Source organism: Pongo pygmaeus, chromosome 8, assembly GCF_028885625.2.
Source record: "Pongo pygmaeus isolate AG05252 chromosome 8, NHGRI_mPonPyg2-v2.0_pri, whole genome shotgun sequence".
In the NCBI taxonomy this organism is placed as follows: domain Eukaryota; kingdom Metazoa; phylum Chordata; class Mammalia; order Primates; family Hominidae; genus Pongo; species Pongo pygmaeus.
In genome coordinates this window covers 131,264,513-131,280,594 of record NC_072381.2, presented here as the reverse complement: position 1 = coordinate 131,280,594, position 16,082 = coordinate 131,264,513, and the positions used below count along the sequence as shown (strand labels likewise).

At 40.4% G+C, this 16,082-nt stretch overlaps 1 protein-coding gene across 3 annotated transcripts in view; it reads left to right on the top strand.

The window, feature by feature from the left end:
• DHX32 (DEAH-box helicase 32 (putative)) overlaps nucleotides 1-16,082 on the top strand; it is a 67,773-nt gene that overhangs the window by 29,434 nt on the left and 22,257 nt on the right. For all 3 annotated transcript variants that reach the window (XM_054436488.2, XM_063670394.1, XM_054436487.2), the window contains exons 3-4: nucleotides 5,969-6,162; nucleotides 14,725-15,097. In XM_054436488.2, coding sequence (XP_054292463.1) covers nucleotides 5,969-6,162; nucleotides 14,725-15,097 — 567 coding nt within the window. The remainder of the gene's footprint in view (nucleotides 1-5,968; nucleotides 6,163-14,724; nucleotides 15,098-16,082) is intronic.

The window sequence follows — 16,082 nt, the reverse complement described above, 5'->3', positions numbered from 1 at the left end:
TGGATTCTGATATATTGGCTCACTTTGGGTGGGATGGCTGCCTTAGGGGCATACTCAGGCATAGGCATTATACAGGAATGTTGTTGAAACCATTAAGACTTACAAACTTAAAAACTATGAGCTTGTGCTGATGAATTCAACACTGAATGTGTTGAATTCACCTTTGGGTGAATTGGTGGTTCTTTAGATTCCTTTCAACTTGTGGATTCTGTTTTTCTGGTACTGAAATTAAAGGGAGTGATTGGGACCTTGGCAATAGCTGCAGGATTGGTGGTCCTAGAGACATTAAGAGAAGAAAGCAGAAGAGGACTCAGGCCCTGATGGACATCCTGATGATTGAAAGTGAGGGATTAGAGGCCTTTGGGACTAGTATGTGTCTAACAGAACAGTAGTAGCATTGTGTCTCATGGAGGTCCTTTTTTTTCTCATTTCATTTATTCTCATTTAACTATATTAAATTATAGTTAACTCACTTTATTATCCATTAGATGAGGTGAAGCAATCACTGGCAGTAGATGGAAAGGACAGAAAGTTCTACACTAGCGTAGCTCATGTGGAGGTCCTCTGCCATAGTGGCAGTGATGAGACCATACACGGATACGCGATGCTGCTGCTGCTCCCTTGATTCTGATCTGGATCTGCTTGCAGATTCTTACAGGAGATCTCCCTGCAGCCCACCCTAAAGACCCCAGGCCCCAGCTCTCCCAGAACCCAGCAGCCCAACAACCTCTGTGTGCTGCCCGGAGTCAGGAATGGAGCATCTTTGCTTCACTCTCTGAATTTGTACAAGTTGTAGAACTGCAGTTGCTAACTTAGGTTGATAAAGCCTTGATTTAGATTAGATTTTGATTACCCGGAGGACTCCTCTTACCTCCTCTCATAGCAGCAGATTGGCCAGAGTGTTGGTGATTTCCTTTCAGGCAGGTGGTAAGAGGCCAGAGATGCACATTCTCATGCCTTGATTGCTTACCTTGCGTGCCCCAGAGTCGGTTCCAGTTGGGCTTTGGGACAGAGTGTAGGGCAGGCCCCACTGCTCTGGCTTTATGCAAATGGCCCATCAGAAGTACAGAAAACTGCATTTAGAAAATGGATTGAGAAACATGAAAAAAGTATTCGGTGAGTTCAGAATAAAAAGATGTGAAGTATTGATTTCTAGTTAGGGAGCATTTCCAGACCAAATGTGTAATTCCGAGGGTTGCACATCACTAAACTCCCAGGATAAATCACGTGAAAATAGGCTTTTTTTATGTGTTAGAGGAGCAATTTTCTGTTTCTTCACCATATTGTGCAACTTTTGCTAAGTACTCAGTCACAAAGTGACCCAGAATTCAATGTTTCTCTGAAAAAAGTTAAAGCCAAATGATTCATAGAAAGGTACAACTATTTAAGCTTTTCTAATTCCCATAGTGCCAACTTGGCAACTAGTCCATCCAGAATAATGTTTTTTAATACTAGGGGGGAATATCTTCCAAAGAGGAACCATGGGGTAGAAACCAAACCTCTAACAGCCATGTAATTCATTGGTGAGAAGACAAAGATGCAACTGGGACAATGAAAAAGTCACTAAGTAGTACCCAGAAAAGAAGCAGAACTAGGGCAAGAAAGGTCAATACCCAACAAGAGATACAATATTTACTAGAAATGCAGACAAGGCAAGAGTTCTTTTAAAGCTGCAATCTCAGTATCCCTTGAAATGTGAAATATTCAAATTATCGACATTTGCCAAATCATAACATTTTTTAGCCAGTAATTCAAGTTTACTAAGGAATCAACCCCCCAGTATGTTACTTAGCTTGCCCAGAGTGATTCAGAAGGCATGTAAAACTGGAGAACTGTAACAAATAAGGCAAATGGTTTCATGTTTCCCTGTTTTCTGGCTAGAGATAACCTTTTCAGTTTGTGTTTGCATTGCTTACTGTTAACTATCTCTGAGTAGCTGTTACTGGAAGGGGAGCTGCATCCTATGTGGTCAGAGCTACAATTGAGTACGTGCACTAGAATTTGTTGTGACTTCTGCTCAACTGTTAACTTGGCCACGTAAGCAAACATTCCTACATTAAGCACAATATGGATATGTTCAGTCTTCTACTGGTTATTTTAACTGATATTTGACGGCCTTTTCCCATTTCCGAATTAATGTCTTTGCCTTATAGGTGAAATAGTTTGCTCTAATGTAGACGAAGGCAGAAAAGGAAAATGAAGACTGTTGGATTGGTATATTTGTTGTACTTCCAGGAATGTATAATGTTTATACCATTATCAACATACTGTAATAAACTAATCTTGCAGAATGTGTTTATATGAGTAAAGAGATATAAATTAAATGCAGTTTTTAAAAAAGGCCCAAATCAGAAGCTTGAGAACATGGCTCATGATCATTGTAATCCTATCGAATTTTAGAGTTTGAAAGCAGCTGTCCTGGACCTTATATGAATAACCAGGCTGAACGTGTCCAAATGTTTTAATAAAACTGGATAGTATTATTTCAGCAACAATTCTAGCTATGTAAAGCAGTGCCCACTGTCATCATAGTACTGTCCCCCTGATATTGCCATTAGGCTAGAAAGAGCAATTTATTTATTTATTTATTTTATTTTATTTTTTTGAGACGGAGTCTTGCTCTGTTGCCCAGGCTGGAGTGCAGTGGCGCGATCTCAGCTCACTGCAACCTCCGCCTCCTGGGTTCAAGTGATTTTCCTGCCTCAGCCTCCTTAGTAGCTGGGATTACAGGCACCCACCACCATGCCTGGCTAATTTTTATATTTTTAATAGAGATGGGGTTTCATCACGTTGGCCAGGTTAGCCTCAAACTCCTGACCTCTTAAGTGATCCACCCGCCTTCGCCTCCCAAAGTGCTGGGATTACAGATGTGAGCCACCGCACCCAACCTAGAAAGAGTAATTTAAAATGTTGATTGCCTGAGAATTTCATGGCTTCAGTTGCCACCTTACTATAAAGATGCTTAGAAGCAACTGTGATGTAGTGGAAATTATACTTGCCAAGAAACGAGAAGATATGGATTGGTTCTGGTCATGCTGTTTACTGGCAGTATGACCTTGGACAAGTCACGTCTCTAAGTTTCTTTCCTCATGCGTAAAATGAGGGTGTTGGCCTTCATGTCTTCCAGAGATTTCTTTCAGTACTGAAATTCTGCAACTACCATGCCTATCTCTAGCTCTGACCTCTCCCTTAGCCTCCTGCCTTGCTTTTCCGTTGATCCCAGGATGGTTATGCCTGGATGTTCTGGTAACATTGACCATCTTCCTGACTATCCTGAAGGTCATCTTCCTCCCCTCCTAACTCCTGATTCCCCCCAAAAGAACTTTATGCTGCTCTTTAGCTTCATTCATTTATTTTATTTTACTTTCCAATTTCCTGTTCTTGTCAATTATGTAATTAGTATTTTAAGTTAGAAATCATAGAATATTTGTCTTCTTCCTATGCATAATTAGTCTGTTAGTGGGCACTGCTTATTCTTCCTTTGCAGTAATTTTCCCGTGGTTTTATTGCCTCTCTCCCACGCTTAGCACTGAGCCCAAGCCTTTCTCTCTCTTCTTTTCAATTATTATGATGTCCTTATCCATCTTTCCACTCAACTCTTATCCCTACCATATGTCAGATCCTCGTTTGGTATTGGGAACAAATACAAACCACACATGTGTAGCTTAAGGATCTTCCCACATAGTGGGGAGACAGAGATTCAAATTCAAATAAGTGGTTTTGGCTGGGCACAGTGGCTCACATCTGTAATCCCAACACTTTGGGAAGCTGAGGCAAAAGGATCACTTGAGCCCAGGCGTTTGAGACCAGCCTGGGCAACAGAGTGAGACCCTGTCTCTACTAAAGAAGTTTTTTTTTGTTTTTTGTTTTTTGTTTTGAGGCAGAGTCTCACTCTTGTCGCCCAGGCTGGAGTACAGTGGTGCCAGCTCAGCTCACTGCAATCTCTGCCTGAAAGGTTTAAGCGATTCTCCTGCCTCAGCCTCCCGAGTAGCTGGGACTATAGGCGTATGCCACCACACCCAGCTAATTTTTGTATTTTCAGTAGAAACAGGGTTTCCCCATGTTGACCAGGCTGGTTTTGAACTCCTGACCTCAGGTGATCCAACTGCCTTGGCCTCCTAAATTGCTAGGATTACAAGCATGAGCCACCGCGCCCAGCCTAAAGAAAATTTTTAAAAAACAAGTGGTTTTAATACAGCTTTTCACATGAATGATGTTTGAGGTCATGGCTAGGGACTCTAGATAGTGGACCCTGACATGAAGGCAATCCGTTTAAAAGTAAGAATTTGGCAAGAATAAAAAATTACTTGCTAAGGAATAAAGGAGGCAAAATTTTATGTAAATTCTTAAACTATGTAGAATCTTAGACTATGTAGAATCACAGAATTTTAAATTATTTCTAGAAAGTATAAGAAATTATTCATTCAATGAATATTTACTGAGTACTAGGATAATTTGGTGACCAACACAGATAGGTCTCTGCTTTTAGAGCTCATTTGAGGGGCTGTTAGGTAGTGGGGAACTAGGAACAAACAGCAACCTCAGGAAGGTGATGGCTGCCACGGTGGGAAGCACACCGTGGATCTAGATACCTAGGGGATCACAGCAAGCCTTGTGGAGAAAAGGACACCGGAGTTCAAACTTGAAGGATAATTCTCATTCATTCAGTCTATTCATTTTACAGGTAAGAAAACTAAAGCTTAGAAAATTTGTGGTTTACATGGAACAAATTAATGGCAAGCCAATCCCTTAGGTGGCTTGTTATTCCTGGATCTTGCCTTGATTGCACGTTTCCTGAGCGAAGTATCTTAAACTTTCATCTTTTATAGAACAAAATAAGCCTTGAGTAAATAATTACTGATAACTTTCAACCTGTTGACAAGGCTGACACCTATCTTAAAATGCAGGAAGTGCATTTGCCTTTCAGTCCTTAGGAATTTGCAGTCTACAGCAGTCATTCATTTTGGAGTTACTTGTATTTCTGGTGAGTTATGTTTATTTTTCAAATTACAGTGAGAATTCAGATCTAAGAATTTCATAATAAATCTCATAAATAGCAGACCTCAAGATAATTAGAAATTTTACAACGTTTAAATACCTTAGATCAATTAAAAACACTCTTGGAATAATTTATTTTTAAAATCCATGTAACAATGCATAATTTACTGACAATGCCTTAAGATTGTAGCATACAAATGAATTCAGTACATTCTACTATAATAATTCTTGTACCAATGAATGTGATAAACATCAGTTGGTCCATAATATATTTTAGAAAAAAAAAGGATTTTTAAAATAAAATGGCTCTAGAGTAGCTCTGCTTGGAATTGACTCTTTCCAAATCTAGATGGGTTGGTTGATTATCTCACTGGGTTTATTTAGATGAGTTTATTTATTTAATTATATTTAGATGGTAAATTACCAGGATATTTTAGCTTTTATTATCAGAGAAATGTTAAGTAGACTTATCTAGATATTTGTTATGATCATTTGGATTTAAATGTAAATGCTTTAATTTTGAGTCACTATTTTTTATCTAAATGCTGTCTATAATTTACATTGCTTAAAACACAATAGCTGATAACAGAAGCCATATTTTTGATGGGCCTTTCTTCTAACCAAAAAGAAAATAATTATCTCCAAATACATTAGTCTTTTCAGAAACACAGTTGAGGTTGAAAGGATTTTTTTCATTTTGTCCTTGATTTTTATCTGCCTTTTTTTTGTCTGGGAGTCAAACTTTCACAGTCCCTGTTAACTCTTGTTTATTCTTAACTTTATTTCCTAGGAGTAACTCTGTGCATAGTCCATATTGTTCAGAGTTTCACTAAGTAAGATGTAATACAGCCCACTGCTGATTTACTGATGAAAGAAAATCACTTATAAGATGAACCCTGCTATAAGACAGAGCTGTCTCTTGTTTTGTTTTCAGCAGAAGCTGATCCTGTCTCATTTTTTCCTGTTACAGGTTCCTCAGTGGTGTGCTGAATATTGTCTTTCCATCCACTACCAGCACGGGGGTGTGATATGCACACAGGTCCACAAGCAGACTGTGGTCCAGCTCGCCCTGCGGGTGGCGGATGAAATGGATGTTAACATTGGTCATGAGGTTGGCTACGTGATCCCTTTCGAGAACTGCTGTACCAACGAAACAATCCTGAGGTTGGTTTGTGGGGTTCAGTCCCCTTCCTGCTGATGATTCTTGGCTTAGGTTCTGTAATTCTGAAGGAGCATTATTCTGGCATTCTACCTGTTAAGCATCTGTGCTGTGAAGTAGCAACTGGTCTCTCTGTCATCAGCCAGCCAGCAACAGTTGCTTTCCCACACTGGCAACATCAGGGATTCCTTGTCTAAATGTGTCCCATGACTCCCATTATCCCCAGGAAAAAGTTAACAACTTGCTTGGCTCCTCAGAACCTTCAAGCGTGTGCTTCTGGAGCTATGCCTCATGCAGGGTCCACATCATTGCCTGTGTGCAAGCCACGTGGACACCTGGAGCACGCTGTGTGCCCCGTGCTTCCACACCCTGTGCCTGTACACCTGCCTCTCCCTGTGCTCAGCATGTCCGGGCCTGGCTAGTTCCTCCTAGTCACTCAGCATGCAGTGTAGCAGCCACCTACTCTAGGAAGGCTTCCCTGCCCCTCCAGTAATATACATTAGAAAACCCTCTGTGGGGCTTCTGGAAAACTTGGTGTCAGCCTGCATCATAGCAGCTTCGACCAGTGTTTCTCAAACTGTACTTTGCAGAGTCTTCTAGGTTCCAAGGAGCCTTCTCTGTGGCTACCGCAAGTTGTGGTATCTCTTCTGTGCTTAGCTTCATTATGAGATTTCCTTTGAAGAAGGATTTCCAAGAGCTTGAAAAGGAAAAAGAAACTGGAAAAATCACTGCTCTGGGCTAGTGCTTCTCAAGCACTTTTATATTGCAGCCATCATAGAAAGCGATAGTATCCATACAGTATCTCAAGGAAATGGTCACAGCTGCCTGCAGCCAGTTGACCATCCCACGGGCTTCAGCTGCCCCGGGCACTGCCTGACCACTCCATGAGCCAAGTAGATAAGTATCTCGGTGTCAGTATTTCTGCACCTCTCTAACCCATTTGTGTGGCATACAGTGTGCCATGCACAGCGTTGGGGAAGCTCTGCTTTACTGTAACAGGGCAGGGATGGTTTGTCACATACTCATATCCCTAGTGTCTCATGTGCTCATCCCCAGGAGGATGTTCGGTAAACTGGATAGTGGAAGGGATTTTGCCCTGTCCCAGCTAGCACTGCACTCTGGTGCAGTTCTTATCTCCATTCAGAAAACCCATGGGGCCAGGCACAGTGGCTAATGCCTGTAATCCCAGCACTATGGGAGGCCGAGGCAGGAGGATTGCTTGAGCCCTGGAGTTTGAGACCAGACTGGGCAACAGTGAGATCTCATCTCTACAAAAAATACAAAAATTAGTGAGCATGATGGTGCATGCCTATCGTCCCAGCTACTCAGGAGGCTGAAGCAGAAAGATCACTTGAGTCCAGGAAATCGAGGCTGCAGTGAGCTGTGATCATGCCACTGCACTCCTGCCTGGGTGACAGAGTGAGACCCTCTCCCAGAAAAAAAGAAAGCCCATGGGGCTCAGGCGGTTTGTACTAAGCTACTTTACCTCCAACGTTTATCTTCAAAAATAGAAGACAGTCTTCAGGCTAGTGTCAAATCATAGGGGAAAGTCTTTAGACCATCAGCACTCTGACTTGAACTTCTTGAAGATATATAACCTTCTGCTATTACAACAATTATGTCCCTGAGTCATTAAATTACTGTGTATTTATAAATTGCTGATTGTGTAAATTGTACGTGAGTGGTACAAAAGAAACATAAAAACCTCTCTGGTTCTTAGGAGCTCACAAACTAGTTAAAGAGCTGGACAGGACAAGACATAGGACCCTGAAAGGGTTAAGGATCCCTAAGCAGATTCGTGGTTGGTTGGTTGGTTTGACATTTTAAAGTAGCCCTTTGAATTATGTTTTTAATTAAATGATGGCTCTGACTAGGTTCTGAAGTTAATATTATATCTTTAATACCATCTAGACTTTGAAAACCCTTTAAAAGGACTTTTTAATGTGGTCATTTTTAAAATGAAATATTATAAGAGCTTTGTCATAATATGGAATCAGATATTTCTTTTTTTTTCTTTTTTTTTTTTTTTTGAGACAGAGTCCCACTCTGTCCCCCAGGCTGGAGTGAAGTGGCACGACCTCAGCTCACTTCAACCTCCATCTTCCGGGTTCAAGCGATTATCATGCCTCAGCCTCCTAAGTAGCTGGGACTACAGGCATGCACCACCACGCTTGGCTAACTTTTTGTATTTTTAGTAGAGATGGGGTTTCGCCATGTTGCCCGGGCTGGTCTCAAACTCCTTAGCTCAGGCAATTTTCTGGCCTTGGCCTTCGAAAGTGCTGGTATTACAGGTGTGAGCTACTGCGCCCAGCCTCAGATACTTCTTAATATGGAAAGCCACAAAGATAAATAATGGTGGGGAAATCTAATAATACTGTTAGACACGCCTCACCTTTTAAACATCTATCACATGTTAGGCTTAGGATTGTTTTACGGTAAAAACCCAAGCATTCAATTCTGACACCCAAAGGAAATACTATATATTAAAGTATGTATTAGTTTCAATCTGTGTATAGCATTCCTTTCTTAACAGGGACAGTTGCTTCAGGTGTGGTGGGCTGAGGTACAAAGGCACCCATGGAGACAGGTAGCGAGTAGCTTCCTGCTTTGACAGGTTTTGCAGGTTCTGTTTCTTTCTGCCCTTGCTGGGCTGCCTTATTCTTCATTGCTTTCATATCTTCACTTTACAGTTACTCTTGTTTCTGAACATTGTACTTTCTTTTCCACCGTGACATGCCCCCAGAACCAGCGCAGAGTCAGAAGATACTCTGATGCATTGTAGTAAACAGGGTTTGAGTCACAGGAAAGAGGCCAGAGCTATTGAAAAGACTCCTATGATAAAATAAAGCAACACCTGTTTTCTTCCTGGTATTCCATGCTCTGGAGAGGAGGCAACATGGCTGTCAAATGGTGTCTCGACCACTTACTCACTTGTAACCTTATAGAAGTCACCTAACCTCTTTGAGCTTTAAGTCGCCTCATCTGAAAAATATGGATGATTAATATACTTGCTCTGAGGGTTGTTGTGAGGACTATTTAATTTATGTAACTGATGCATGGTGTATGTATGTGGTAGCTATGTTTATATTTTTATAATTATGATTAGAACAAGATTGGTTTTCCTGAAGAGGTATGCTAGCCATAATTTTGAATAAGCTCAGATTGAATAGCTATTTAAATCAGAGGATTTAACATTGATCATTGATTGGCCAGGTGCGGTGGTTCACGCCTGTAATCCCAGCACTTTGGGAAGCCAAGGCGGGCAGATCACAAGGTCAAGAGATCGAGACCATCCTGGCTAACATGGTGAAACCCCGTCTCTACTAAAAATACAAAAAAAATTAGCCGAGAGTAGTGGCAGGTGCCTATAGTCCCAGCTGCTCGGGAGGCTGAGGCAGGAGAATGGCGTGAACCCAGGAGGCAGAGCTTGCAGTGAGCCGAGATCACGCCACTGCACTCCAGACTGGGCAACAGAGCAAGACTCCATCTCAAAAAAAAAAAAAAAATTGATCATTGATTATAGAAGGCAGTAGTCTATATTTGAAACTGTCTTTTTCATTGTTTTGGTAACCCCTTAGTATCTATCAAACACATCATAGGCAATTAGTAAACTATCTTTAAGCCTACTACTATTTTTTGGATGCTATATGTAACAACTTTGTTCTTCTTTAAGCTTTTCTCTGGCCTTTTTTGAAACAGTGAATACCTGAATATTATATACCTAAAATAGTCTTTAAGAACTACATATCAAGATACCTCATAGAAGTGACTCATAGTGTCAAATGGTGGTCTTTTCTGTTTTTAGAACTGGAAAGTTCTCAAATTTTCATTAAGGTTAAACTCAATTATATAATTTTATAAAATATAAATATTAATAAAACTTTATTTTATTATAGTCTTAGCTTTTAGAAATTGAGCCTTAATTTAAAGATATAAACTGCATTTCCTGAAACCTTGGTAGTGTATCTATTTTTGTACATACTTACTAGTTAACAGCACTTTTTGAAGCATCATACACACAATATCTCATTACCATAAAGTTCAGAAATATATCTTTGTGTTATATAGAAAAAAAGTAGGTTTTTTTTGCTTTGTTTTGAGTTGGAGCCTTGCTTATATCGCACAGACTGGGGTGCAGTTGCGGGATCATAGCTCACTGTAATGTAGGACTCCTCCTGGGCTCAAGTGATCTCCTACCTCAGCCTCCCAAGTAGGTGGGACTGCAGAAAAATGTGGGTTTGTATAGTAAGTTTTAGGATTGAGCCTTCACAATTCCCTTATATAATCATCTGGAAGGCTAGGCCCTGCTGGATGAGTCTACTGGAGTTTTTAATAAGTTACATCTTCTCTTTTTTTTAATTAAGCCTAGATGTATTTACATAACACATATACCTCCTCAATCTTATGGGGCAGCATTACTTCCTATAAGATCAGTGCTTAGGTGAGTTTTGCTGAAAAGGAAACAGAGATAACATTAGAAATTAAATCTCTAATTAACCTCAGCAAAAAAAAAATAATTGAAAACTAGATTTCAATGCATCTGTTGGCATCTTGCACAAAGTATAATCCTATAGTATTCAAGATGCTTCCTTTTCTAAGTTTGAGAAAAGGAATCATCAATTTATCACTGCTCATTTGATAAGACACAGGATGAGAACCTGTATGAAAAGAAAGGTAGAGTGCATACACTTTGATCTCATAAAGATACAGAGAGGAAGAACGTGGACTTTTATCACCAAAACTACAAGGCCAAGGAAGCAATCTTTATAATTTGACAGTGACAACAGATAGAACAACTATCCGGGTTTAAATCTTGACTCTATCCCTGGCTTTGTGACCTTGGGCAGGGTACTGAATTTTTCTGAACTTCAGTTTTCTCATTTATAAATGAGTCATAGTAATGGGATAGCAATATCTACTTTGAAGATTTATTCTGAAGATTAAATGAGAAACGTATGCACCAGCTTAATGACTGGCTCACACTAGGAGCTTAATAGATGTTGGTTTCCTTCCTTTTTTTTTTTTTTCCTTGAAAGAGGTTAATTGAGGACTGTGTCAAGATCCCCAAGACTACCCCCAGGTTCAGTGATTTGCTAGAAAGGTTCATGGGATTCAGCATATCGTTTACTTATAACTAAGGTTTATTGCATTGAAAAGATACAAAGCAACATCAGCAAAGGGAAATAGTGGATGGGACGAAGTTTACAGGAACCCAGGCGCAAGCTCCCGAGCTCTCGCCCAGTGAAGTCACAAACGGTGCACTTCATTCACAGCTCATGAAATGGTGCCCTACCAGGGAAACTCAGGCTCAGTGCCCAGGGTTTTTATTGAGGGCTGGCCGTAGAGGCACCCTCTGCCTAGTATGTTTCAAAATTCCAGACTCCCAGAAGGAAAGCACATGTGCAGCATAAACCATATTGCCTGTACAAATGGTTCAGGCACAGCAAACTACTCTTTTTTGGGGGAATCTTGCTCTGTCGCCCAGGCTGGAGTGCAGTGGCGCAGTCTCGGCTCACTGCAAGCTCCGCCTCCCCGGTTCACGCCATTCTCCTGCCTCAGCTTCCCGGGTAGCTGGGACTACAGGCGCCCGCCACTACGCCCGGCTAATTTTTTGTATTTTTAGTAGAGACGGGGTTTCTTTTTTTTTTTTTTTTTTTAACTTCAAGAAAACAAATCACCTTTTCTTTAATGAAATATATTGATTATGCAGACAAAATAAACTGTACTTGCCTCTAGAACTTATTTTATTCTCAATTTCCATATCTGCAAGAGAATGAATCATCAATTTTCATTCCAAATACTTGTTTGATGTATTTCTTAAAGCTGTTTTGTAGATTGCAGCATGATACTTGAAGGCACTTGAGACAAGTGTCTGGCCACATGTTGTCAAGTCTGTATTTGAGTTTTGTTTTTTTTTTTAACCTAGATTCACGTATTTTTAATATTTTCTCCATTTTTGTGGCCACCTAATAGCTTGTGCGCTGTCACTCGCTTGTGTTCTTTTTTTTATTATTATTATTATACTTTAAGTTTTAGGGTACATGTGCACAATGTGCAGGTTAGTTACATATGTATACATGTGCCACGCTTGTGTGCTGCACCCATTAACTCGTCATTTAGCATTAGGTATATCTCCTAATGCTATCCCTCCCCCCTCCCCCCCACCCCTCAACAGTCCCCAGAGTGTGATGTTCCTCTTCCTGTGTCCATGTGTTCTCATTGTTCAATTCCCACCTATGAGTGAGAATATGCGGTGTTTGGTTTTTTGTCCTTGCGATAGTTTACTGAGAATGAGGATTTCCAATTTCATCCATGTACCTACAAAGGACATGAACTCATCATTTTTTATGGCTGCATAGTATTCCATGGTGTATATATGCCACATTTTCTTAATCCAGTCTATCATTGTTGGACATGTGGGTTGGTTCCAAGTCTTTGCTATTGTGAATAGTGCCGCAATAAACATATGTGTGCATGTGTCTTTATAGCAGCATGATTTATCCCTTCCTTGCACCTTATACAAAAATTAATTCAAGATGGATTAAAGACTTAAACGTTAGACCTAAAACCATAAAAACCCTAGAAGAAAACCTAGGCATTACCATTCAGGACATAGGCATGGGCAAGGACTTCATGTCTAAAACACCAAAAGCAATGGCAACAAAAGCCAAAATTCACAAATGGGATCTAATCAAACTAAAGAGCTTCTGCACAGCAAAAGAAACTACTATCAGAGTGAAGAGGCAGCCTACAAAATGGGAGAAAATTTTCACAACCTACTCATCTGACAAAGGGCTAATATCCAGAATCTACAATGAACTCAAACAAATTTACAAGAAAAAAACAACCCCATCAAAAAATGGGCAAAGGATATGAACAGACACTTCTCAAAAGAAGACATTTATGCAGCCAAAAGACAGATGAAGAAATGCTCATCATCACTGGCCATCAGAGAAATGCAAATCAAAACCACAATGAGATACTATCTCACGCCAGTTAGAATGGCAATCATTAAAAAGTCAGGAAACAACAGGTGCTAGAGAGGATGTGGAGAAATAGGAACACTTTTACACTGTTGGTGGGACTGTAAACTAGTTCAACCATTGTGGAAGTCAGTGTGGCGATTCCTCAGGGATCTAGAACTAGAAATACCATTTGACCCAGCCATCCCATTACTGGGTATATACCCAAAGTAGAGACGGGGTTTCACCGTGTTAGCCAGGATGGTCTCAATCTCCTGACCTTGTGATCCACCTGCCTCGGCCTTCCAAAGTGCTCAGATTACAGGCAGGGCAAACTACTCTTTATCAGTTCTGGGAATGGTGAGAACCCTCCCCAAATCTAAGTTCCCAAATGCTAGCCAAGGGCTAACCTTGCAGGCAGGCCTGTCGAAGGACAGCAATCTCAGAATTGCCATTTACAAGAATAAATAAAAGTAAATACCTTAAATGGGTGAAAAACATACGGGATTGGGGCCAGGCGCGGTGGCTCACGCCTGTAATCCCAGCACTTTGGAAGGCCGAGGCAGGCGGATCACAAGGTCAGGAGATTGAGACCATCCTGGCTAACACGGTGAAACCCCGTCTCTAATAAAAACACACACACACACACAAATTAGCCAGGTGTGGCGCAGTGGTGGCGGGCACCTGTAGTCCCAGCTACTCTGGAGGCTGAGGCAGGAGAATGGCGTGAACCTGGGAGGCGGAGCTTGCAGTGAGCCGAGATTGCGCCACTGTACTCCAGCCTGGGCGACAGAGCGAGACTCCGTCTCAAAAAAAAAAAAAAAAAATATGGGATTGGTTTCTTCAAGCAATAATAAAGGTAAATATGTAAATAGTGTCAGAAAGTTATTTTCATTAAACTTAGTGACTAATAGGTGGTTATTTTAATTTTAAAAAATCATCCAAGAAGTATGGGAAAAGTCCATTAAAATCACTAATGACCTCTCCCCACTCCAGGAATTCTAGCCAGTTTTCATGCTGCCCTTAAATAGGTGGTTACTTTTTAGATCCTTCGGTTTGCTTATTATTTGGATGACATCTTAATGATATCGTCTCTCACAATGAATCACCAATAATAATGTCTGTCCTAACAGTGGGCTAGCTGGACCATGAGCCTGAGCCAGGGTGGTTATTCTTGTATCCTTTCCTTGAAAAGTGTATAATTTTACTCAAAATTCTTTCAGTGATGAATGCGAGAGGAAAAATTGACCAGGGTGTTTTATGATGCTACTTTTTATGTATGAAGCTCAGAACAAAAGTTAGATGCAGGCTTTTATTAATATTTGTAATAAACATTTAGGCATAGGTCTTTAACCTAGGGTTCAGAATGGTCTTTGTAGGGGGTGGTCCATGAACATATACAAACTGGGCATAAATCTTGTTTATCTGTATTTTTTTGTGTTACAATTCTGTAGATTGTATCAACTTAAAGGAATTTAGGCCCCAGTAAAAATTTAGAATTACTGATTTAGAGAAATGAATATAGGAAAGGCATTTTTCTTGTTAGGAAGTTTTTTGCATGACTTAGCATAAGAATATTCTAACTTTAATGTTTCTTCTTTATAGGTATTGTACTGATGATATGTTGCAAAGAGAAATGATGTCCAATCCTTTTTTGGGTAGCTATGGGGTCATCATCTTAGATGATATTCATGAAAGAAGCATTGCAACTGATGTGTTACTTGGACTTCTTAAAGATGTTTTACTAGCAAGACCAGAATTGAAGCTCATAATTAACTCCTCACCTCACCTGATCAGCAAACTCAATTCTTATTATGGAAACGTGCCTCTCATAGAAGTGAAAAATAAACACCCTGTGGAGGTTGTGTACCTTAGTGAGGCTCAAAAGGATTCTTTTGAGTCTATTTTACGCCTTATCTTTGAAATTCACCACTCGGGTGAGAAAGGTGACATTGTAGTCTTTCTGGCCTGTGAACAAGTAAGTGATACTCTAACCTTACAGAGTAATAAGGTATTTCATTTGGGAAGCTTTTAATAACTAACATACAGGTTTCAGTTTGCTAATTAACTGTTTAAATATTTGGTTTCATCACACCTCATTAAATAAAACCTGTGCTGAAAGGAGAACAGGAAGTGTTTCTAAAATCACATGCAGTTCTGAAAACAAAATATGGGTGAGGAGTCTCTAGACATGATCTCCAGAGCCAACTTCCCTCCAGCAGGCTCAGGCCAGAGAGTGGGCTGCCCCAAAGGCAAAGCTGGCTCTATTTATGCTTGCTGTGAATTGTCGTCTCTTGGTACAGTAGGTGCATGCCAACTCCCCTGACATTCTCCGCTGCCTCCCTATGAGCAGGTGTGTTTGTTGGAGAGCAGGACTATTACCTAAGCACTCACCATAGAGTTAAGTAACACAACATTTTCCACAAGCAGTCCTGTGATAGTCAGTGGAGTATGGGCAGAAAATATAGCCCACCCGAGAAGATCATCTCCCTAGACTGGGGCTCCATTCTTAAAAGATAAAAAAAACAAAAAACAAAAAAACTTAGATTTCTTTAAAATATCTCTCTAAAAGAATGACTGGAAATGTGCAATCAAGCATCATTTCCATTCTGTTACTGCTTTTAGACAGCCAAGGTACCATTTGGGGTTGCATTTTTTTTTAAATTGCAGCTACACTGGCCCTATTTATTTCCCCACTACTCTGTTGGCTGAATCTGAAAGCCTCCAGGATCTCCAGAATTAGACCTCTCTTCATGGAGACTAATTGCCTGGCCTTTTTTCCCTGTCTTCTCCCGCAGAGAGGAGAAGCACGAGTTTTTAGACCATGACCCATATATGTAGTGGTTCTACTCATTAAACAGAAACCAAAAAGGAAATTATTTGATGTAGGCTGAGCCACAGCTGAACAGATAAGTGGCTCAGCTGTCTGTCAGAGCCTTTTCTTGAACATCCACATATTTCAG